This window comes from Peromyscus maniculatus, chromosome 21 (genome assembly GCF_049852395.1).
Source record: "Peromyscus maniculatus bairdii isolate BWxNUB_F1_BW_parent chromosome 21, HU_Pman_BW_mat_3.1, whole genome shotgun sequence".
NCBI classification, from domain to species: Eukaryota; Metazoa; Chordata; class Mammalia; order Rodentia; family Cricetidae; genus Peromyscus; species Peromyscus maniculatus.
Window position 1 is genome coordinate 9,380,302 of NC_134872.1, and position 24,724 is coordinate 9,405,025.

A 24,724-nucleotide genomic window follows, 5' to 3' on the forward strand; every position below is an offset into this window, starting at 1 on the left:
GTTTTTCACGATACACTCGGGAATATTTGGAGGGTGGGATCCTGCCCTTCAGTCACCTTCTCTCCTGGTCCAGTGCAGAGGGTGAGGGCTTTTTTGAATGGCACTAAACTCCCTGACAATGGGATGTTTCCTCCAACCTTGCTTTGTGTACAACTTTCAATATTACTGTATTCCTTTCCTTACAAACGTCACGTGGTTCTTATCACTTTGCTTTGCTTTTTGCTCTGGATTCTCACCCTAAGTTTGGGTAAAAGCATCAAGCCACAGCCGCGCCATAGCCTGAGTGTTATCTTGTCTTGAAATTTCCACCACCATAGAAAATTAGTCCATGCCTTTGAATCCAGATTCACTTGATTATGTAGGACATGGGCAGAACGTGTCCAAATTCTTTAGCAGAATAGAAACAAACAGATTCTCACTCAATTCCAAAGAAGGTTTCTTCTCCTCTGAACTCCCATGAGCATGTTCGCTGTGAACATTTTTATCTATATTCTGTCAGGGATTCTGAACTCCTGCCAGAATATCCCCTTGATTTCTGCTAGCAGGATTCTAGGATTTGCCTAACGTCATCTACAAACTCCTCTACATTGTTCTCGGACAAGTGGCAAAGGCTGTGACCCATGCGGTCAGGTTTAATCACAACACTTCTCTCCATACTAATTCTTCTATTAGTTAATTTCCCTCTTGGAGCGATAACGTATTGACAGAAGCAAATCCCGGGAGCAAATGTTAACTTTGACTCACAGTTGGAGGAAGGTTTCAGCGCATAATAGCAAAGAAAGCAAGCGTGGTGTATCGACTCCATGGACGTGAGGGTGTGGGGCGGAGTCTTCATGTGGCATCCAGACCAGGAATCAGAGGGCTCAGGCTAAAATAGAAGGTGATGTTCCTTCACAGCCTCTCCTAGTAGCTTAGCTCCACCAGGTAGACATCATTTCTCAGATGTTCTAAAGCCTCCCAAACCAGATGTCCATTAAGTGCCCAAAGATTCGAACCTGTGGAAGTCTTTTCAGACTCAAACAGTGACAATGTGTAAACACAAAAGTCAAAATCTACTAGACACACAACAAAGCAAGAAAATACATCCAATGGTCATTAGAAAGATAAAAATACACAAATACCAGAAACTCAAATAACTTTAAGAAAGATAAGTTCAAAGAAAAAAAAACATATATCAAATTATTGGGAAATGATAATTAAGAAAATTCTTAAACTGGCCAGGAAAGCCATCGCATAAATAATGGCTGACTTTTTCCTGAAAACAATGAAAAGCAGGAGCGATGGAACTATGAATTCAAGAGGCTGGCCCAAATCAGAGCACTACACTCTGTGAAAACATCCCTCAAAATAGAGGGTTGTTATGAGATGTTCAGAGCAAGTTGCAATTTGCAAACCTGTCCTCCAATCCAGGCTGAAGCTTCTCCACATTGCCCCACCCAGCGCTTCTCCCAACCCTCAGGCTGGGTTGCCTCAGTTGTGGCACCTGCTCATCGCAGTTCTGCTAACGTTCAATATACAGCTGGATGGAGTCTGCATGGTTTCTTATTTGGTTTGTACACTGCGGGAAGCCAGACTGACCCATGGCTTTCTCAGAAGGAACTTTAGTTCTGTGTCCTTGTCCAGGAGCGGCCTTGAGAAGGCTGATCTATGGCTGCAGCCATGGCCTCTGAGGACTCAAGGTGGCAGCTTCTTCTCCCTGGGTTGTGGTTATCAGTCCTAAGGCAGCTACGTCTGGGGTAGCCTGTGTTCTCTTTGCCAGCATTATCTGATTTAGCTCTCTGCTGATCTTGTTGTCTGCTCCCCCCCCCCCCCGCCCCTGCCCCCGGACCCTTGCAAATAATATCTAGGATGCTGTGCTTCTTAATAAACATGCTTGGCATGAGTCACCAGCTTCTGCACGAGGTCCCAGTTATTGCTTTTGTCTTCTTGATCTCTTGTCTTCTTCATTTCTCACCTCTGTTTCTCCCACCTGACACCCTGTTCAGGACCCTTACTGCTGTGGGTTCAGGCCACATGTCAATGACTTGGCGTGTTGCTGCAGCGGAACAGCTGGCAAAAGCTGTGTACAGCAGGTGGGGTTTCTTTGGCTCATGGTTCTAGGTCTTGCATGTGAGGAGATGCTCCCGTGGCACAAATCCTAAACTCAACGCCCAGTGTTGAAGGATTCCATGAATCCTGGTTGGATTTGGGAGTTGTGAATGGCTCGGACCCAAGTGCCACTTCCTCCTGCTCACAGGCACTTCTCTCCAAAGGACCAGTCCCCTGTCCCCGCTCATCCAAAAGCTTCTGGTTGGGTCTCCAGCCCACTTCCCACCCACAGAACAGCTTAAAGACGTTAATCCAGTCCATCTACAGAAACACTGGCCATCACCCCTTGACACTGCAGAGCCTGGATCCCATTCACACCAGCCTGAGCGCCTTGCCATGTGGCCCTGCCTGTGTGCGGCATGCGTCCTTCTCCCCCAGCCGTGAGTGTGTGAGTCACAAACTCATTGTTCTCACTTCTACTTCGGGTGAAAGGTGCCTGACCAGCCCTGTAATTCTAGAAAGGGGTCCCTCCCTCTCCAGAAAGCTATGCAGTCTTATCTTTGGACTATCTTCAAGGATGTTTGCGGAGCAGATAACCTTGGGAGGTAGATAAGATGTCTCTCCCAGAGCAAAGGGTCCCCAAGGGCAGGGTTCCGCCCTAAGACACAATTTATTGTGTTTGGGGGTCCCCCTTGAGCCTGTCATCTTGGGGAGGTGGCTTCAGACCCAAGGGAGCATCCCAAGCAACATGATTTGTGCTGCTTGCTCGACAACAAGTAACAAAGCCTTTGTCTCTAGCCCAGGAACAGCCCGGCTCCCACTAGTGCACTCGAGACTCCGCCATGCTGACTTGACAGCATATGAAGCCACATGAAATATCGTCCCTTCTCAGACTGAATGGATTCACCTCCTGAACGTGTTCAGACAGGCCCTTCCACGCTCTCTACTGACTCCGACAAGGTTCACACCCTGTACAACTTGTGTGTGTGTGTGTGTGTGTGTGTGTGAATGTGATGGCTTTGCCTAATTGAATCTGTCTGCCACTCAGAAAAGACCAGCTCAGTGTTAAGAACTGAGAAAAGAGGTTAAGACACATCTATTCTTTGTCCTTGGACCCGTGACCACAATCTGCTTGGTAGCTATCAAAACCTTCCAGGAAACTCCATGGCTGGTGCTTGCCAGGTTGATTGAGTCTTCCTCCTTAGCTTACAGGCTCCCAAGCAGTAAATAGTTCAACACGTGGCCCCTCTCCACCTTCACACAGTCAAGGATGTTTTCTTAAGTTAGCACTATCATTCTCCAATGTTACAAATGACCCTACAAACACAATTAAAAACCACAACTTGACTTGAACATTAGTTCCTGGTCTGAGCCTCAGTTTAACCCTGAAGAGAAGCCCAGGGTTGTGTGGGGTGTTATCTGGATTCAGTGCTTGGAGCAGCAGGGCTCACAGACCAAGCAAGGGTACACGGTGTGTTGGGTTACCCTCAGTGCACAGTAGAGATGGAGGGGAAGATTTTAACAGCCCTCTCTGGGGCCCAGGTCCCCGGAAGGGAACATCTGAACCCTTAATGGGACACTCATGGGTCGTTCCCTGACCCAGTTTGTAGTCTCAAGCATCAGAGCAGAGACTCAAGTCAAAGGACCAAGCTGGAGCATGAGCCATGTTCTCAACTCACCTCTGCCTCAGGGGTAAGGATGCCTGGTCACCGTCGTGACCCACAAAGCACCAGGCTTCTGCTCTGAATGTTAGGCTGAGCACACATGGCCCTAATGCCACCCCAGAGGATCCCAGGCAAGGCAAAGCTGTGGCCCATTTCACCCTTCCCCACCATGCCACCCCCACCATTTCTTCAGAGCTGGGGATTCTAGGGCCCATCCATGTACGAGGCAAGCACTCCACCACTGACCATATCTCAGCCTATATTTTATGTTTTCTTTTGAGACAAGTCTCAACAAGTTAGTTGGTCTGGTCTTGAACTCATTCTGTAGCCCATACAGGACTTGAACTCATGATGCTCCTGCCTCACTTCCAGAATAGCAGTGATTACTAACCTGGACCACTAGACCTGACCCTTTCCATCATTTCTGTCTTTCTGACTCCTTCCTTCTCCTTGACATCTGCAACATTTTAGACATTACCAACTTACCGTCCACAAGGAACGCGTCTTAGGCGTGTGTGTCACTCATGGCTCATGCACGTCTCTGGGTGCCCACCGTCTACACTGACCCTTCTTCAATTCTACGGACTTCCCATTCGTAGGAGAGTTAGCCAATCTGAAATAACAGCAAGCCACTGTGCCACCAAACCTTTGATGAGTGCATTGATCAGGGCCCTGGGGCTTCAAGTCACTAAGTTTCCTAGGATGGCCTTGAACTGGTGATCCTCCTGCCTCAACCTCCTGAATAGCTGTGATTTCAGGTTTGAGCCACCAGGCTGACTTAGTATGGGCTGAGTTTGTCCTCCATACCCCCAGATCCACAATCTGAGGCCCAACTCTAGTGTCTTTGAGCTGCCTGCATTTGGAGACAGTGTCTTCTTCTCGTTCATCTTGTTGCTGTTTCCAAAGTGATTTATTCGTGGAGCCATTCCCTGGGCCAGCGTTGGCTGCCCATATGTGACTGTGCTGGCAGACTTCAAGAAGACTTAAATGAAGAGTAAATGTCTGGGTCTGAGCTTATTCCACCATGGAGTTTATGTCTTCCAGCACCTGTTGAAGGTGTTTTGTTTTGAATGGATCTTTTTTTGTTTTTAAGTCCTCGATTCTGAGAATTCTGCACCAGCCGATAGACGGCAAGCTGACTTCCTCCTTGCAAAGTAGGGGACGGAAGCCGGAAAAGCAGAGGGGCCATGAGTACAGAGCAGAGCTCTGTCCACAAAGAATGGGTGGGCCCCAGGATCGATCCAACTGCAAAGATTAATGACTGGGTGACGTGGCAATTGCACAACACGCTACTAGCTTTCATCATTAATAGCTTAAACAGCACTGTGGTACTAATTGCGGTTCAAAATCAGAACCTTGTTTCTGCATCCCCAAGGAGGTGGCCTGTGTACACAGCCATGTCACCCTGTACTTAGGGGGTGTGTCATTGCGTATGCCAATGGAAACTCTGCCTTTAGAAACCAGTCACAGTGTTTGAAAGAATGGCTGTAATTGTGATCTTTAAGTGCATGGAAGGTGGAACAGTTTGCTTTAATTAAGTAGATAGCACAGCAGTGGTCCTGTCAGTGGGGGAGTTTCTGCTGCCATGAGGAGAGCTAACTCATACTCCGACAAGACAATGAGCCTAAAGAGCAATTTCACTGAAATAGAATTTTAAAACACAAACCATTGCCAGGGCTTTGCACCAATGTGTGTGTTTATGCCAGTAATTCGCACAGCCATGGAGCACCCTAGGGCTCTCTCCACAGCTGCTAAAGAAAATCAGCTGGAGCTGGAGAGCTGAGTGAGCAATGAAGAGTGCTTGCTGCTCTTGCAGAAGATCCAAATCCAGGGCCCAGGACTCACAGCAGACAGCTCATAACTGCCTTTCACTCTAGCTCTTGGGGATCTGACTCCTTCTGGCCTCTTGAGGCACCTGCACACAGCTCTCTCTCTCTCTCTCTCTCTCTCTCTCTCTCTCTCTCTCTCTCTCTCTCTCTCTCTCTCTCACACACACACACACACACACACACACACACGTAAAATCTTTTAGAAAAAGAGCATAAGCATTTATATTATTAATGGTTTGCACTAAATTTAAAAAGTTATCAAGTACACACATTCACCCCTCAGATGGGATTCTGGTCTGTAGTGTGGCTTTATCAGTAATGCTGTTTGTGAAAGGAATAGGAAATTCAAAAGCAAAATCCAAGCACTGTTTCTTGGGAGTGGAGACTCTCTCATCAGAATTGGAAGGAGGACCCCCACATAGCACAGATCCCCCCATGAGCAGGCAGACCGGGATGCAAACAGTGCATTACAGCTTTACAAAAGAAGGTCTGTGTTGAGTGTGTCCAGTCCTAAGGAACTGGTGTCAAACGCCATCAGCAGTTCAGCTTGCTGTGTGATTGTGCACTTTGGAGGTAGGATGGCTCTTAGTCAGCTTCAGCTCCCATTCTGTACAGGCTCTACAGTCTAAAAGAAACCCCTGATGGCTCCACCTCCATGCACCATGTATCTGTACCATCCGACCACACCCTTCATGATGGTTGAGTGTAGGAAGCAGACACACTGACCCTAGGAGGCGAAAATCCATCTATCTTCAGTTACCTTGATCTGCCAGGCACACTGGCCTTATGACTTGCCAAATCTGCTCACCTCAGGAGTGCACCTGCCATTGCCCAAAACTGAACCACAGCTTCATCAACTATGAAGGATGATGCTGGCGTTGGGAATGTACTGAGTTCCAATGGAAATCCCAACCTGCAGTGATTTCAGCTCTAGCAGCACTCCAGTTTACTTAACACAAAGTGCGGGAGCGTGTGGTGGGGAGGTCAAGTCAATAGCTTGAGGAAGTCCAGGCTCTAGCTCTGGGCTCTTCCTCATTATCACAGAATGGCTGCCTGAAACACTTTATACCTTCATTACCATAGCAGCCAAAGGCAGGCTTCAGGGATGTCCCGAGAACCAGAAGGCACTCTTTCTTCAACAAGGTAGAAAATTCCTAAGTTCCTTCCCCACAGCCTTCACACAGACGCCCCCCTTGGATCAGGACCACCTCTAGCTGAGAGGGTTTGGAAAGGGAGTACTTTTCCTCATTCTCCATGAGTAAAAGCTAGGTGAGAAAGAAGGGGAGGTGTGGGAGATGGGTACCCAAGGAACAGGCCAACTACAAGATGCCATGGGAAGCCCCCTTCTTGCCACTGAAGAGTTGCTGGGAGAAGACAGCATGAGGCATTACCTGCTGATTGGACTCTAGAGGACACTGGAGCTGTCCCTTCACCCGGGGCTCAGCACAATGTGAGAGTTCTGGGCTTGATGCAGACTCTGGGCTCTTTGTCCCAGGACTGCGGCCCAAAGAAGCAGTGTAGATTATTCCCAATCTGGGGTTTATGGGATCCTACCAAAGACAGTTCACTTCTCACCAGCAGCAGGGGCTAGGGTGATGTGAGTGAAAATATCTCCCTTCGGGGTATCTGAACACTTGGTCCCTAGTTGGTGTCAGTCTTTGGGGAGGTTTAGGAAGTGGATGTGGCTTTGCTGGAGGAAGTACATCACTTGTAATTAAAAGCCTTGTGCCACTTCCGGTTTGCTCTCTCTGTTCCATGGTTGCTTTTGAAGATGGGAGCTCCTGACACCACATCTGCCGCTTGTTGCTCTGCCTCCTTCCTGACCGTGATAGATTCATCCCTTTGGAAATTCAAGTCCAACCAACATTTCCTTCTATAAACTGCCTTGGTCAGACAGCCATAAAAAAGTAATTGTCAACTTGACAGATTTAGAATCACCGTGGAAACAAATCTCTGGGCATGCCCATGAAGAAGTTTCTAGATTAGGTTAACCAATGTGGGAAGACCTACCATAACAGTGAAAGACACCGTTCTTGGGGCTAGTCCTGGACTGAATAGAAAGAAGAAAGCTGGGTGAATGGAAGCATGCAGCTCTCTCCGCTTCCTGACTGCGGATGCAATGTGACCCCTCAGCTCTCGCCACTGTGCCTTTCCTACCAGGATGGACTGTGTGCCCTGCAACTGTGAGCTCAAACACACCCCTCCTTCCTCAAGTAGCTTTGGTTAGGTGTTTTCTTACAGCAACAAGATAAATAACAAATGCAGACTGTACGATCAGGCAGTCTCCAGACATGCTGGAGAGGGAAAGAGCGTCCCTCCGATCCTAACAGCACATGCATGAAGTGGACTATGTGATTGCAGAGCATGGGTGCCGTCAGCCGCCAGTACCCATGAGCTCCGATTCTGAGTATTTACAGACCTCTTTTCTTGTCATCATTTCCTAAAAGATGTGGTAACACTGCTCTTTAGGACTGCGCTTCCACTGTTGCTGGTATTTTGAGTAACAGTTGATTTCAGCCATATAAGAGGACAGGTTACCACACCATTCCATCTAAGGGTATTGAGAGTTCACAGACTTGGTTGTCCTTGGAAGCTCCTAGAGCTTGTCTCCCGGGGGCACTGAGGGATGACTGTGTACACTTGTTATAGGGGACAGGTTCCTTCTGTTCCAAGTACTTCTCCTGGCTGCTCTCATCTCTCTACTCCTCATCCTGGTGTCTGACTAATATAAAGAGAGCGAGGGCCCCACAGGGTTCAGTCCTCCCCTCTTCCTTCTGGGAACCATGTACACTAAGCACCTAGGAGTCTTGTGGGAGGAGGGATCCAGATGCTCCAGCCTTCTCTGTTGTGCTCCCTGGTGGGCTAGCTACCTCCAAATGGCCCCTTTCCTCACCCCACGAGAGCTCTTAGAGCTAGTGACACCTGTGATCCCTCAATGAGGCTGCTCACCTGTCATGGCCATACCAGACCGGCAGTGGCCTTGGCAGCCCCCAATGGCCCAGTGTCCCTTTATTGGGGCTGTGTTAGAACTAAGGTGAGGAGGGGACTTTGGGCCTCTGCATCTCTTGGCTCTTATTCTATTTTCCAGGTCATTTGTTTGCTGGGGATGGGTTTGATGCATGACCACACCGCCTTTTTATGAACTCATTCAGACATGTGACTGTGGGCTCACATCCTAAGCCAGTTTCTGTCAGGGGCAGTAAAGGCATTAGTGTGGCTGCCTTAGCAGAGTGGAAGATGTTTCAAGGAGAGGACTGTGTTCCTTCATTCTGTTGCCTGTAGTGGGTGGCTGTGTGAGCCATACCCTGAAGCACCACCCCTAGTGAGGCAGCTGTATCTGTTACACCTGCCTATGACCTTGAGGTACCTGCCCCTGGGGCGTGGCTACTAGGGACCCTTAAGACCTCGACGCACGTATGCCCCCTCTCTTGGCTACCTCATAGTTTTGGATGCTGAGATCTTGGATCAAGCCATTCAGTGTGGGACATAGCTCAGCTTTCCCAGACCCTACAATAAATCTCCCGTGGTTGTGAGTTTACCCCCAAATAAATTCCTTTGATCATTAAGCTGATTCAGCGGATTGCTAGTGATTTAATCACATTATCTGACACCCAACATGGGGCATGAACCCACAACCTTGGCATTAAGAGTCCCATGCTTTACTGACTGAGCTAGCTAAACCTCAGTGCAGTGAATTGTGGGACAAGCTTGACCCAGCTTTTTATTTAGACAAAAGGGGACCCAGTGCTTACCCGCTTTAGCCCATAACCACATGGGTACCTCTTCCTCCCTCCCAGCCTCTCTGCCCTGTGGCTGCCACTGCCTACAGCTCCACTAGCCACACTCAGTCTTCCCTGCCACACTGTGAGTGCCTTCCTGGGTTTCTGCATGGTCTCCCATGTCACACCGTGGGTGCCTGCTCATCTCGTTGCAAAGCCCTTCCCATCACACCACCCATATGCGCACAGCTGGCCCAATTATTAAACTTGCTCTGTAGCTTTTTAAGCCAAAACAGGTCAAGGTCTTTGGCAGGACCTGCTCAGTGCTACACCTATGACACCTGCTTGCTGACTGTGCTACTACACCCCAAAACTATCACAAGGACTGAGACACCAGCAATCAAGGATTTTGTCCAAGATAAAAATTACTTGATAATTATACACCTTAAAACTGATTAATAAATAAACAGATTAATAAAATTTTCTTTACAGATTTTGAATATTTATCCAAAAATGGCAGAAAATATTACATCACAAGAATTTAAAAATTTTTTGCTTATATGATGAATGAATTTTTACAGGACATATACAACCTTCCTGGGATGTATCTATTATTCACTATTATGGTATTTAGCATAATAATTCACATCATATCATTGAAAAAATGGCTTAATAATGATAACAAAAATGATGTATTAATGGGACTGATACAGGCTTTACAAAGTAGTTATGAAGACTTAAGTAAAAAGATTCTTTCTTTAGAATCTGCTAACTTACCACAACTTCAGGCTTTTCAGAGTAGCAATGAGAGTTTAAATAGAAGGATTCTTTCTTTGGAATCTGCTAACTTACCACAAGAACTTCAGTCCATTAATAATAACTTTACAACCATATTTAATTCTATTGATAATAAATAGAAATAATTAATGGATAAAACAAAATCTCTTCAATGTTACCACTATTCAGATAATTTATAAGGAAGAAAGATTATGGCTAATTGATAAAATAAGGTCTATGGAATCATGTGTTTCAGAAGAACATAAAAAGTTGCGTGATTCCATGAACTCTCTAGAATTCTTTACAACAGAGGAGGTTCAAATGCTGCAACAGACCCTTGGTGCTTGGTTACAAGCTCTGGAAGAATCAGGAAAGATGACAATGAATCTGATGAGCAGAAGGGCAAGGCCATAAAAATCATAACATCACCAGATAGCTCTTATACAATGGCTTATCCTGCCACCATTCATGAAAAGTCAGCAGATGATAAACATCCTGAGCCATACTGGAACATATTTTGCAACCTATTCTTATGAGAGATTTTAAAAAACATTAAGGAAGCAGTGGTCACCTATGGTATACACTCAACATATGTAAAACAGATGTTAAATATGTGGCTTTTTACAAATAGAATCATACTAGATGACTGAAATCAGTTAATCTCAATTGTTCTAGAATACAGCTAGCAGTTACAATGGAAAGGCTGGTTGAGAGAGAAAGCTAGGATCCTGGATCAGCAAGGTAAGATCAGAGGTTTTGAGATCTCCCAAGATCAAATTCTTGGTGAGGGACATTTGCTGATAGAAATGCACAAGCTACTTTTCATGAGAATACAATGTCCCTATGCCATACAACAGCTTTAAATACTTGGGGGAAAACTTCCAGAACCAAGGAAAATAACTGAGCTATATACAAAAATGTTCTAAGGGTCACAAGAATCATTTACTGAGTTCTTACAAAGGCTGACCACAACTGTAAGAAAGGCAATATCAGACCCACGATTAAGACAAGTATTAACTCAATCTTTGGCTTTTGATAATGCTAACACATTATCAAATGTGTTATCACATGCAAAAGAATACGTACACCTTTAAAGGTCAGGTCTTTGGAGAAATGGATTCAATACATAAATGGTGTTTAGTCTCTTAATCATGGTAATGAGACTTGGATAGGAGAGGCAATTCCCAGAGGTGGAAGGAGGCCTCAAGGTACCAAATGTTTTAACTGTGGTATACCAGGTCATATGAGAAGAAATTGTACACAGGGTGCTCCTAGAAGCAATACTCCTAGAAATAAGCCAAGTGGGAGACCCCAAACTTCTGGATTATGCAGAAGATGTGGCAAAGGCTGACATTGGGTCAATGAATGTAGATCAACAATAGATATATGAGATAACCTTTACTGGTGGGAAATGCCTCTGGGGGCCTCACACAGGCCCCCAAACTGGACATGGTCCAAACATTTCTAGCCATTGTGGAGGAAATTCCTCTCTAGGACAATTTAATAACCCAATGTCTAATGTAAAAGGCAATACTGCACTGGATGATAGAACAATTCTGATAGATGGATCAAAAATTCCAAAAAACACTATAAAGTGAATATTTGGCAAACTTCCATAAATGAACAAAGACCAAAGCTTAGAGTATAAATTAATAGCATTGTTCTGGAGGGCCTGATAGACACAGATGTGGAGACTATAATTACACCAAAATCATGGTATCTGAATTGGCCTCTTCAAGAGATAGATGTCCAATTTCTAGGGATTGGAAGCCTATCTCAGATAAAACAGAGTTTGAGATGGATTGAATGCATAGGTGCCCTGGCCAGCAGGGTCTTTAAAGGGGACCTGGAGGGAGGGCCGGTGAATGAGAGGGACAAGAGACACAAAGAATGAGAACAAGACAGGATGTCTGATCAAGCTCCAAAATTTTATTTTCCTCTTAAGGCATATATAGGCAAGGGGAAGGGGAAGTGCAAGCAGGGAGGGGTCTTTCTTAGTCATGGGTTGTTCAGCCAACAGGATATGTTGTTATGGGGATTATCTGTTCCTTCCTAACTGCAGTACAGTCACCTGATTTCTCAGAAGAGGTTCTGGTATTTCTGAGATGTTCTGGTGCTATGGAGACTTAAGCAAGGCCCAGATCTAGAAAAAGAGGAGAGAAGCCCAGATATGGCAGCATGTATGTCAAGGGTCACTTAGGCTTATGGCTCCTATCACATTGGGCCAGAAGGACAGAAAGGAAGGCTGAAGCCATATGTGGAAAATGTAGCAGTGAATCTTTGGGGCTGAGATCTGTTACAGCAGTAGAATACCCAGATTAAAATTCCTACAGTCTCAGAAACGGAATACAGACTAATCCATGTTTCTAGGAATAACATTATAAGATACTATAAAAAACAGCCACTGACCATTCAGGTTGTACATAAACAGAGAACAACTGCTGTTGAACTCTCAGAAGTACCAACAGCCTTACCTTTAAAATGGCTAACTGATAAACCTGTCTGGGTTGGACAATGGCCTCTGACCAAAGAGAAGCGACAAGCTCTAAGAGCAGTTAAATGCTCAACACAATGAAGAGTCTACCAGCCCTTGGAATTCTCCTGTATTTGTTATTAGAAAGAAGTCTGGTAATTGGAGAATTCTGACTGATCTGAGAGCCATTAATAAAGTAATTCAGCCTATGGGCTCCCTACAGAATGGGATGCCCTTGCCCTCTCTGGTACCCAAAGAATGGCCAATTATAGTTATTGACTTAAAAGACTGTTTTTTTTAACCATACCTTTACACCAAAAGGATAGAGAAAAATTTGCCATCACAGTAACTAATTATAATAATTCCCAGCCAGTCAGGAGATATCAACGGAAGGTCCTCTCACGGGGAATGTTAAATAGTCCTATCCTGTGCCAATATTTTGTGCAAAAACCATTGGGAATAATTCATTTGAAGTTTCCACAATCTATAATTTATTGTTATATGGATGATATCTTATTAGCTGATCCAAAGTTAGGTACCTTAGAGAGCATGTTTGAAGAAGTAAAGAAAGTTTTGCCTCACTGGAGACTACAAATTGCTTCAGAAAGTATACAAAGATGAAATTCTATTGATTACTTAGGATATAAGATAGATCTCCAAAAAATTAGACTTCAAAAGGTACAACTCAGGAGAGATCAATGGCGGACTCAATAATTTTCAAAAATTGTTAGGAAGCATTTCCAACCTCCAGGCTATCGTTGGAATACCTAAAAATGGACTAATAAGTTTGGCTAATGCCATAAACTGGGACAAGGACGAAAATAGTCCAAGAGAATTATAAGATGAAGCTGAGAAGGAATTGGCTCTAGTAGAAAAGAAAATATGAGAGGCACATGTGGATCATGTGAATCCAGAACTTAACTGCATTCTGGTCATACTCCCCTCCAGATATTCCCCCACAGGGATTTTGATGCAAAGAGAAGATATTATATAAGAATGGATAATTCTACCATGTGAACTGAGTAAGAAATTAAAAACTTATGTGGAAAAGATCTCTGATTTGATTCTAAAAGGAAAATTAAGACTTAGTCAATTGACAGGACTGAACCGAGCAGAAACTGTAGTGCTTTTAACTAATGAGGAGATTTCCTCTTTCTGGAAGATAATGAATACTGGCAAAGAGCCTGCAGTAATTTTTGGGAGAGATTAACAATTGTTATCCCAAAAGCAAGAGAACAGAATTCATAAAGAGAATTGAATGGGTCCTTCCTCACATTGTATGACAAAAGCCAATTTCTGGAGTCCCCATATTCTATACTGATGCAAATAAATCAGGAAAGGCAGAATATAAATCAGGAGACTTAAGTAAAGTGGTTCAAAGCCCATACAATTCTGTACAAAAGGCAGAACTGTATGCCATTCTTATGGTACTAATGGACTTTACAGAACCCTTCAATATTGTCACTGACTTTCAATATGCAGAGAGAGTTGTTTTACATATTGAAACTGATGAATTTATTACTGATAATACAGAATTAAATTTCACTATTTATACAATTACAGGAAATCATCAGAAATAGGGAACATCATATATATATATAAATATATATATAAATATATATATGTAAATATATACATATAAATATATATATATTTAACACACATCAGATCCCATACGGGTCTGCCAGATCCTCCAGCACAAGGTAATGATGATATTGATCAGTTATTAATAGATAATGTGCTAGAAGCCTCAGAATTTCATAAGAAACACCATGTAAATATCAAGGGTTTGAAGAAGGATATCTCTATCACTTGGCAACAAGCCAAGGAAATTGTAAAAAAAAAAAAAAAAAAAAAAAAAGTCCTACTTGTTCCTTCTATAACCAAACTCCATTACCCACAGGAAGCAATCCAAAAAGTATACAAAGAAATGAAATTTGGCAGATGGATATGTTTCATTTCACAGAATTTGGAAGATTAAAACATGTACACTGTGGCAAGCCACAGGAATATGAAATAGAAGTCCAGTTGTATATTATAAGCTATACCTTGACAAGACCAAGGGTCAGTCAAGTAGGAAGCCAATCAGCAAGGACTATTGGTGTTATACAGCTTAATATTCAGTTGTGCCTTGCCATGAACTCCTTGTGCTCATAATTCTCCTAAAATGTGCCTGTGTGTGCGAATCTCCATTTCAAAGCACCTGGATAGTCACATAGACAGAATCTTCTGCCTCTGAGCTCCAGGCCTTTTGCAAATACTCCCCTTGAGCTACTTCCTAAAATAGAGTCAACCCCAAACAAAGCCTTAAAAGATAAGCAAGGAACAGATAGCTACCAGGCCATCTGTTAGATGCCTGAAATCTCCCCAACTAAGGTAACCTCTTAGATCAAAAGAGTTTTTCTCTTACCAGGCGTTTCAAGCTATGATGCAGATAGACTAGCTATCAATACTCTTCCCCTGCCCTGTCAGGAAACTGGCAGCAGAGAAAAAAAAAGTGACAGTTTTAACATTTAGCAATCTATAGACCTTCTCTACCCTATCACCTGTAAGTTTATAATTGAATGCATTTATGATAGACTCATAATGCCTTCATGTAACCACAGTAAGGATATATTTATAGCACATAAATTCCTTTTCTGTTTTATCCCAACTGCTAACTGACTCCACTCTTAGCTCTCCCCTTTTGAGTTGCAAATAAAATTGCCAGGAAGCCTTTAGTGGGGGACCCTTACAATCTTGTGCTGAATTCAAAACACAAGGTGTTACTGCTTGGGATAGGATATAGACCAGTCCCAGAAGAAGGGGAGAAAAGGAAGGAAAGGAACCAAGGAAAGGAGAGATTGGAGAGAGTTGAACTGGTGCTTGAATGATGGTGACTGACAAAAAAACAAGTTGAATGAAAGAGCTCTGAGCAACTGGATTTATTCCTGCACTGATGGTAGCATCTCTTCTGGGCCCCTGGAATTGTATAAATTTAAGGCTGGACCCTTAAATATTATACAAAAGTACACCATACCATTGATACCTATTCAGGATTTCAATGGGCAACTCCTATGAGTTCTGAAAAGACTGATTCTGTGATTATGCACCTATTAGAAGTTATGGCCATCATGGGAAAACCTGTACAAATTAAGACCGACAATGCCCCAGCATATGTCTCAAATGAAATGAGATAGTTTTTTGCAAATTACAATATAAAGTATATTACAAGTATACCACACAATCCTACAGGCCAAGCAATCATAGAAAGATCTAATTGAACTTTAAAGGATATGCTAAATAAACAGAAAGAGGTAACAATGACCCTAGAAATAGATTGCATATTGCTTTATTAACCTTGAATTTTCTCAATGCTGATGAGAAAGGGACAACAGCTGTGGAGAGACACTGGATGACAGATAAAACTTCTGAGCTAAATCAACCTGTTTACTTCAAAGATGTGTTGACCTCAGAATGGAAACCAGGATATGTCCTACATTGGGGAAGAGGTTATTATTTTTGTTTCTACAGGAGAAGAAAAACTATGAATACCAACAAAATTAATAAAAATTTGATACAAACAGGAGAAATCCCTTGAGGAGGAGAAGTAATAACTCATTCACCAATGTGACATCTCTACAAGTTGTAAGAAAAACTCAACAAACAAGGGTTGCAGCAGGGTTCTATTTTCTGTCTTTATAGGAATAGAAATACCCATCTTCCAGGAATCTCACTGCCTAACATCTATATCTCTTTAACTCTAGAAAAGTTATGGTCCCGATTTAATTATAAATCAAGCTGGTTTTGGAGCTGGAATGTGGTTCTCTCCTTCTCTAAACCCAAGCATATTGCTAAAGGAAAAACCAGGAAATTCTGTCTCATATCAGAAGAGCCAACTGGTGTGAGACAGAAGAAAACCAATAATCTAGGGGCCATTGTTGTTAAGATTCTATTTCTTTCCATGCTTGTCCTTGCTTTTGAAGGATTCTTTCTCTATCCAAAATAAATCCAAACTTTCCATTTTGATATTAAAAATGTTCAAGTTTTTCATAATAAAACATAAGTCTTTCCAACAGCAATCTCTGAAATCTCCAGAAGGAAGATGGGGCCCCACAACAATGACTCTACCCAGTCCAGCATGATGCCATGGTACCTAAGAACATTACTCAATGATCAACCTTGGACTGAAAACTCTTCAGGACAGTTCCAAGATGAAATGGTCCATCATACTACACTTCTAGCCAGAATCTCAGAAAACTTTACCCATTACTCTGAGACTAGCTGTAGAATCTACAGTTAGTTCAATTGAGACCTAACTATCTGAGCTTTCTTACAGGACCCCACAGAGATACTGTCGCCCCCTAAACAGCAGGAAGCAATTCTAAGAAAACGATGCCCTTAATACTATAGAATATAGTATTATATTCTTAGTAATATAGAAAAGAAAAAGGGGAATGAATAGGTATAGGACATTAAGGCCGATTATTGTATATACTAGTAAACTAATTTAGTACAATATCAGCCTTAGATAATTTGCACTGTTATGAATCCTTGTATATTGATATAAATGTAAACTATTTTTATAGGGCTGGAGAGATGGCTCAGAGGTTAAGAGCACTGGCTGTTCTTCCAAAGGTCCTGAGTTCAATTCCCAGCAACCACATGGTGGCTGAAAACCATCTGTAATGAGATCTGGTTCCTTCTTTGGGCCTGCAGGGATACTTGCAGGCAGAACACTGTATACATAATAAATCAATAAATCTTTTTTAAAAAACTATTTTTATATTCCTATTTAAGATAATTTGTGTATTGATACAAATACAGAACTGTATTTGTTATAATGTACATATATTTCTACTCCTATTTGAAATATTTTGTATATTGATACAAATGTAAAATTATATTTGTCATACTGTATGTATGTTCCACCTCTGTTTAGGATATTTTATATATGATACATATTTAGGATTGTTGTCACATTGCATATTGCACTATACATTTCTGCCTCTGTTTAAGACATTTTGTGTGTTGTCACAATTTTGAGGTCATTGTCTTTTTACTGTACATTTGTTTACAGACTGTTTACCTTGTTTATATTGAAGCCTTAGTCCTCAGGTTATTTAGGTAGATAAGACTTACAGATTTATAATCACCCATGCTTGTCATCTCTATAGTTATGTTAGTTAGGTTGTCCAGATTTACAGATACATAGGTAATCTTCAAACAGTTCATAGAGCTAAAGAATGTAACATTTAAATAACTTAGAATTCTGTTGACGTGAGACACGACACGATTGGAGCACCAATCTGATCCCGAGAGAAGGCTGGGCTTTTAAGACACTCAGTTTGGAAGTTTGGCTTCTTTCTGGTGCATAATGGCTTGCTGGGCAAAGACCTGCCCTTACCTCAACTGCTGACAGTACGAATGCTGTCCTTTCCGGACTAGCAAGACACAAGGAAAAGAGACTACTGAACTCTACCAAGACAGGGTAAGATAGTCTTTCAAAATTCCTGCTTCTGAAAATGGTCTGTCAGGTATTCTGTCAGGTAGCCAAATCGAATGCCCCAATGGTGCTGAGAAACTTTAGGTGACTGTCCAGGCTGTCAGCTGTCTCTGTCTTTTCTCGGAGGATTTCCGAAAGTTGCTTGCATGCATTTCCTGTTTTCTCAGGTATTATTATATTCCTTCTCAGGATGGGGTTGAAGACTAACAGTTATAGTTACAATCTTCTTGTATCTTAGCTAGAACATACTAAGTACTAGATTCAGATTCTTTGGGATAGGACAGATTTTTGGAATGATCTCTCTAACATACCATTTACCTATGTTTTGGACATCTCTGGATTTTAGTATGTGTCTCTTGTTTGATGTTGCTCTTGTTGGTTGTAGTTCCATTTGTTTATGTCATTAACCTTTATTTCTCCTTGACAATCATTCCTATTGTATATAGTTTTGTGTTATTTTCTTATTTAGACAAAAGGGGGAGAGGTAGTGTGTAGCTGTTTGAGCCATTCTCTGAAGCACCGCCCCTAGTGAGGCAGCTGTATCTGTTACACCTGCCTATGACCTTGAGGTACCTGCCCCTGGGGCATGGCCTCCATGGACCCTTAAGACCTGCGATGCACATATGCCCCCTATCTTGGCTACCTTGTGGTTTTGGATGCTGAGATCTTGGACCAAGCTGTTCAGCATGAGACATAGCTCAGTTTTCAGCTTTCTCAGACCCTAAGATAAATCTCCCGTGGTTGTGAGTTTACCCCAAATAAATTCCTTTGATCATTAAGCTGATTCAGAGGATTGCTAGCGATTTAATCACATTAGTTACCAGATTGAGACATACACCCCCAAGGAATTGGAATTCCCCCAGGAACCTCATGTGGGGGAAGGAAAGGTTGAAGCCTGGTGCTAGCCAAGGGAGAAACTTGTCTCCTTGGAAGAGATTTACCACCTGTCAGACCATCTTGCCTGAGAAACTGGAGCCCAGACAATGTGGATGGAACCACAATTTGACCGTATTGCTTAGCTGTGCATACTTTTTGCCCTCTATTTAAGGCTAAACTTTATCTCAGGATCCCAAAGATGGATTAGGGAAGGAGGGCCACTGGACCTCTTTGTTCCTCTTCCCAGTGGGACCACATTAAATGGACCCCTTTCCTTCTGCTTTTCATTGTTGTGTCTTTAATGGTCCTCCCGAGGACCAGAGGTTGATCCTGGTTTGTTAGAGTTTACAGTAACTCTAGCGACATTGGAAGATGGGTCTCAGCCCTTGGTCAGTCCCTCCTGCCTTGGATGTCTGAGGAGCACTCATGGAGCACTTGTGCTGGAAGCCTGTGAGGTCCCTCAGCATGACCCTGAGACCTCTGTCCTGGGTCTCAACACCAACGACAGGCAACGACCCTGCATCAGCTGCAGGATGTGTCTCACGTGCTTCATTCTCCCAGCTGCCCACCCCTGCCTCCCCTACACAGTTCCAGCTAAGGGCTGATCCATGACAAGGAGTTAGTACCCAAAATATTGCATGTGACTATCAAAGAGAGGAAAATGGCTTGTGGTTTTTTAAAGAATGAACAACACAGAATAGCATTCATCTCTTTTAATTCTCAGGCCGAATTTGAGTTCTAAAAGTCAGAGAGGTTGAACTGTGACATCAGGCCAGATCCAGCCACAGAACAGGTGTATATGCAGTGGGTGGGCCAGATGGCTCCGGTGCCCAGGTGGAGTGGTGGCGCCAAGTCTCGGTGTAACCGGCTCTCTCAGGTGGACTCTAGAAGGGACAGTCCTCTACAGGGAGAAGAGACAACAAAAGGTCCTCATGAGTGTTGTCTTTCTCTTTAAACAACTGTAGGAAGCTTTGACTCAAAGTGCCGATAGGAAAACTCTTCGTGAAACACCAACTATCAGGACTGGGGAAATGGCTCAGTTGGCAAAGTGCTCACCTGGCAAGCAAGAGGACCTGAGTTCGATCCCCAGCCCCACACAAGAAGTTGCACTGTGGGAAAGGTTTATAATCCCAGTACTGAGGAGATGGAAACAGGAGGGTCCCTGAGGCTTGCTGGCCAGCCTATCTACTCATCCCAAGAAGAGACCCTGTCTCAGGAGAGAAGGTGGGTGGCTCCTGAGTAATGACGCATGAGGTTGACCTCTGGCCTCCACACACATGCATGCCCATGTGCGCATGCACACAACCACTTATACAAACGCACACAGAGAAGCTGTCCTGGCATCTTCTTGCCATCCCCACCCCTCCTGCTCCAGCCAGCATTCCCAAGGATGTTGCTTGGATTCAGACTTGACAAACTGCCAAGCAACAGTGGGCCCCTCCCTTACCAGACTTTCAGCCCTGACCTTTCACCTCTAGACCACCTGGATTCAGCCATGTCACGGGCATCCAGGGCCCGCCAGACAGGCCAAGACCTACCAGTGACCCTGACTGGCCCCACAGTCTCCTGGAGTTCTCCCTGCTGACGAAATCCTCACCCCGTACCGTGTTGAGAAGTGACCATACCTTCCGGAGGGCTTTCGATGGCCAGAGGGTGGAAGCACCATGGGAAGCCCCGGACAGTGTCGTCGAAACAGCAACCTCTTTGCTTGCACTGCTCGGCGGTAACACCGGGGAAGCCGCAGTTTACCCTTTCCCGGGGGGTCATGGTACATGTTTCTACTGTGAAGACAAAAGCAGAGGAAGGTCATGGGCTGGGTTCCTGAAGTTGTCCACGCTCTTGGCAGCTTCCTTCTCCAAGGAAACAGGACACTACCTGCTGGGAGCCAGGTTTGAATATGCAAAGGGACGTGGGCCTCATTTGCAGATGTAGGAAGACTGGTCCATGGGGGTGGGGGTGGGGAGGACCGTTCCAGGGCCCAGGCTTGCACAGCTGCACCTGCTATTTGATAGATGTACTCTTCTCTTACTAACTTCTGCAGATGGTCGGTGAACTGTGCTTGCCTAATAAATACTTACTGAGCAACGTGCATTCTGGCTACATGTAGGAACCGGCTTGGCAAAAGCCAGACATTGTGCCCAGTGACAGAATACAGCGATGAAAACAGAGGTCTTGCCATCCCCTTCCTTTTGTGCCAAGAAGCTGGTGAGCATTCCCAAAAAACGTATCTTTGCTTCAGATTTGACAAACAGTCCAGTAAAAGAGGACTCCTTTCGGGTCCGAACCTCCAGCCCTAGACCTGGATTCAGAGACTAACAGATGCATGGAGGACGTGAGCCACACAGAGCAATCATCCCAGTGCGCGGAGGATAAGCACGGGTGTGGTAGTAGCCCTCGTGGGGGGTGGAGGACCATAAGACTGAACGAAGCAGAGAGGGCATCTCACTAGAGGAGGCTGGGTGGGTGACAATAGGTGTCCCAAGCAGATGGCAGAGTCCAGAGGCCTGGGTGTGCATCGGGGCCTGCTCCCTGGGCTGTTCTTCTTGTGTGGGGATCTACTGAAACATTCTTGAGGAACAGGCTCTATCTTTCAGGATAAGATCAGGACCTGGTATCCACTTGCTGGTGGCCTCTGAGGGGCCACCGGTCTCCAAGCTTCGGTTCTATTATAAAGCTAAGGTGACCACTGGCCACCCAACAGGATAGTCAGGGGTCACAGGTCCTTAAGTCATTGAGAATCAGCAGCTAGGGGAGGGAGGGGTGTTTCTGCTCTCCTGTGGCCTCCAATTCCCTTTCCCAGCGGGATAGCGGGATTTAAAGATCTCTGTCCTGCTCATACATTTGTGGCCAATGAGGGAATCATTGAAAGCGAGTTCCCTTCAGGATTGGCACAGGCAGCTACTATATTCTATAGGATATATCTTTATATATCTACAGATACATCTCTATGGAAACAGGGTCAAGGACACCATGACCCAGAAACAGGTGTTGAGCCCTGGTCCAGGGAATGGGGCACAGGAAAGCAGGGAGACTGTGTGATGGATGGAACTGGGGCGGGGCAAGGGGCTGGAGAGAGCACAGGACAGCAGAGGGAGGCCCCCCTGCTCTCTTCACCATCTACTCCAAAGCCGCTTCTCTCTCAGGTTCATCCCCCCCACCCCCGACTGGCTCCTTGTTCCCAGCCATGGGCTGACGCAGAGAGGTCTAGGCGGTAACATGGAACTTCCTCCTCCCTGCTCACCCCACTACCTGCTCCCACTCAAGGGGCACAGAAGGTGCTGGAAGGTAAGCAGAGAGCCCTTAACTCTTCTCTCACGCTCATAGAAATCCTTGACTTGGAAACTTCCCTGTTCCCTCTTCCTTAGCGCTGTGTCTAAGAATCAAGCTCGTCACAGCCAGGCGCGCACACGGCCACTGTCGCACTGTCGCACGCCTGTTGTTGATGCCCACGGGGCAGACACAGTTCCCATTCTACAGGCAAAGCAATTGCGACAAGGTCACGGGTCACAAGGCGCTCCATCCCCAGGATGGATGGCACAGGGCTAATAGGAGGGGGTTGGATCCCAGAGCGGGGTGCATCCTGGGGATCCAGGGGCTCAGGATATGGATGAATCTCTTGAAGGTCCAATCACAAGTACTTGGGCAGGGCTGCCTGCCAGGGAGAGGCTGGCAGGGGCATGTGGAAGTGCTGGGCCTTGCTCTAAACCACCAAATGTTGCACTTAGACTTGAGGCTCTAAAAACTGTGCAACATTGGCATCAACCAGGGAAGAGGGAGCCCAGCTGTGAAGCTCTGTTCTCCCCACACTCTCACAGGTCCCCGGGCCCCACCCCACTGCGCCAGACTTTCTTGCTTTTGTCATCTTGTAAACTGGGTAATGGCCCTCAAGGACCCAGACCAGCGGCTATATAGGGGAAGACTGGAAATAACAGGCCACAACAGTCTCCAGGCCCGATGTCTATGGCTGTGACCAGCAGGAAACAAGAGGCATCGTCTTACCTGCCTGGTCCTGGGCAAGGCTGCTGAGGGCCAGCATGAGGACCATAGCGAAGACACAGATCACCTTGTGCTCCATGGCAGCTTCACAGGAAGACCACGAGTGACAGATGAGCCTCTACTCAAGTTCTTAGCTTTATACCGCTGGCCTGTTTGCCTAGAGTGAGATATCATTTGCCAAAGGAGGGTCCACGCTGAGTAAGATTACAAAGTGTTTCTGAGATACAGTCACGGGCTGAGAGTGCTGATACAGGAAGGCTAGTCCCTCTCATAAGATACACTGGGTAGCTAGTGTATCACCCCTGACATGGCCTTGATCCAGAAAGCCCTCCTGCTAGGCTAACATTGCTTTCTCAGCCAGAGCTGATTCATAGCAAGAGACCACAGGAAGTGCCTGTCTCAACAACGCCCCTTCCAAGTGATCCAGGAAGAACCAGTGAGCCCCCATCTGCTGACCCTGTCCTTCCAAAGTGGGTATTCGCATAGTGTCAGCTACTTGGAGGATCCAGGTCAGGCGGAGGCAGGAAGTGTGTGACTGGACAAGATGAGAGGGGGAAATAATGGGCTATCTCCTGCTGGCATGGCTCTCTCCACTCCAGAGATGAATCTCTAGGCTGCATCTTTTGGGCATTTGCTTCGTCCTTACATGTGCATATGTGAGCAAGGCATTCTTAGGCCCCTTACTGGGGAAACCTGCTCAGTGGGGCCTGTCCCAGTGACAACTTGGGGCCCTGAAAACTTGTCAAGAGCTTAGAGTCCTCATCAAGGCACTGTGCATGCCTCTTGAGCTCACCTAAGTGATTCATATATACATACATATATATATACATATATATATGAATATGACTAAAACAGGCATATTCTGGATGCCATGGCCATAGATTGTTATTCCATCTGCAGTCAAGTCCTTTTGAAAAAAGAAAGAAGGAAAAACAATCATATACAAGAGCTATATGGAAAACAGATGTAGGGTGCTCACCCTGCCTGGCACCTGCGGCTCCCTGTCCTCCAGCCTCTGCCTCAATGTCCCCTAAAGGCGGTCTACCTCCTGAGTCATAGTCTCTAAGATGGACGCCCTGTACCCAGGGCTCTGACTCACCCTCCACCTCTGCCTTCATTATTGATCTCATGATCTAGCACATGCAGCCACTCTGCATTTCTGCTCATTATTTATACCCCTCCCCTAGACTGGACGGTTCACGAGAGCATCGACAGTAGCTGTGAAGACTTGAATGGATGAATGAATGAATGAATGAGTGAGTGAGTGAACCACAGCAGAAGTGCTTTGCCTCTGGCGATAGATCAAGGGACCTGCCTGCTAGCCTGGAAGACGGCCTTACTAAATAAGCCGCAGAGACCCTCGGGGAGGAGAGCATAGATCAAAACAGGAGTACCTCCTTCCTTTCCTTACCAGTGCTCAGCTCCCCCTTAAGCAGGGCCACCAGAAAGGGGCCGGACAGACAGAACTTCATCACATACAAGAGATGCTATGCTGCTATGCGGGGGTTTCCTTGGTTCACAATGAGAGGGCTCAGAAGGCAGAGTGGAAACCAAGTGACAGTTAGGAGAGACAGGGGACAAGGCTTTTGGAGCCACACAGAGCCCACCTATAACTCCAACTCCAAGGGATCTAATGCCTTCCTATAGCCTCTGAAGGCACCATGCACACACTTGGTGCACAGACGTATATGTAAACAAAACACCCATACATGAAAAAAACTAAATATTTTTCAGTATGGAGTTTCCTCAAAACACTGAAGACAGGACTAGCATATGACCTAGCCTTACTCCTCCTGCATGGACACCCCAGGAACCTGAAGTCAACACGTCACAGAGACACCCACACATTTGCATTTAATGAAGCACCAGAAATAGCC

General features: G+C 45.1%; 1 protein-coding gene across 1 annotated transcript; it reads right to left on the reverse strand.

The window, feature by feature from the left end:
* Positions 1–19,551: 19,551 nt before the first annotated feature.
* Tff1 (trefoil factor 1) lies at positions 19,552–22,926 on the reverse strand. Its single transcript, XM_042266703.2, has 3 exons — positions 22,851–22,926; positions 20,477–20,629; positions 19,552–19,752 (listed from the first exon to the last, which is right to left on the reverse strand). Exons 1-3 carry the CDS (start codon positions 22,924–22,926, stop codon positions 19,736–19,738), a joined length of 246 nt encoding a protein of 81 aa, XP_042122637.1. The 3' UTR covers positions 19,552–19,735.
* Between the last annotated feature and the right edge of the window lie 1,798 nt (positions 22,927–24,724).

What these genes read in the sequence shown, in the direction of transcription:
- Tff1 (XM_042266703.2), bottom strand. Translation starts at nt 22,926, where the DNA reads ATGGAGCACAAGGTGATCTGTGTCTTCGCTATGGTCCTCATGCTGGCC. An exon ending in CCTTGCCCAGGACCAGGCAG is followed by an intron (nt 20,630 to 22,850) that starts GTAAGACGATGC and finishes TCTTCACAGTAG; the next exon opens with AAACATGTACCATGACCCCC.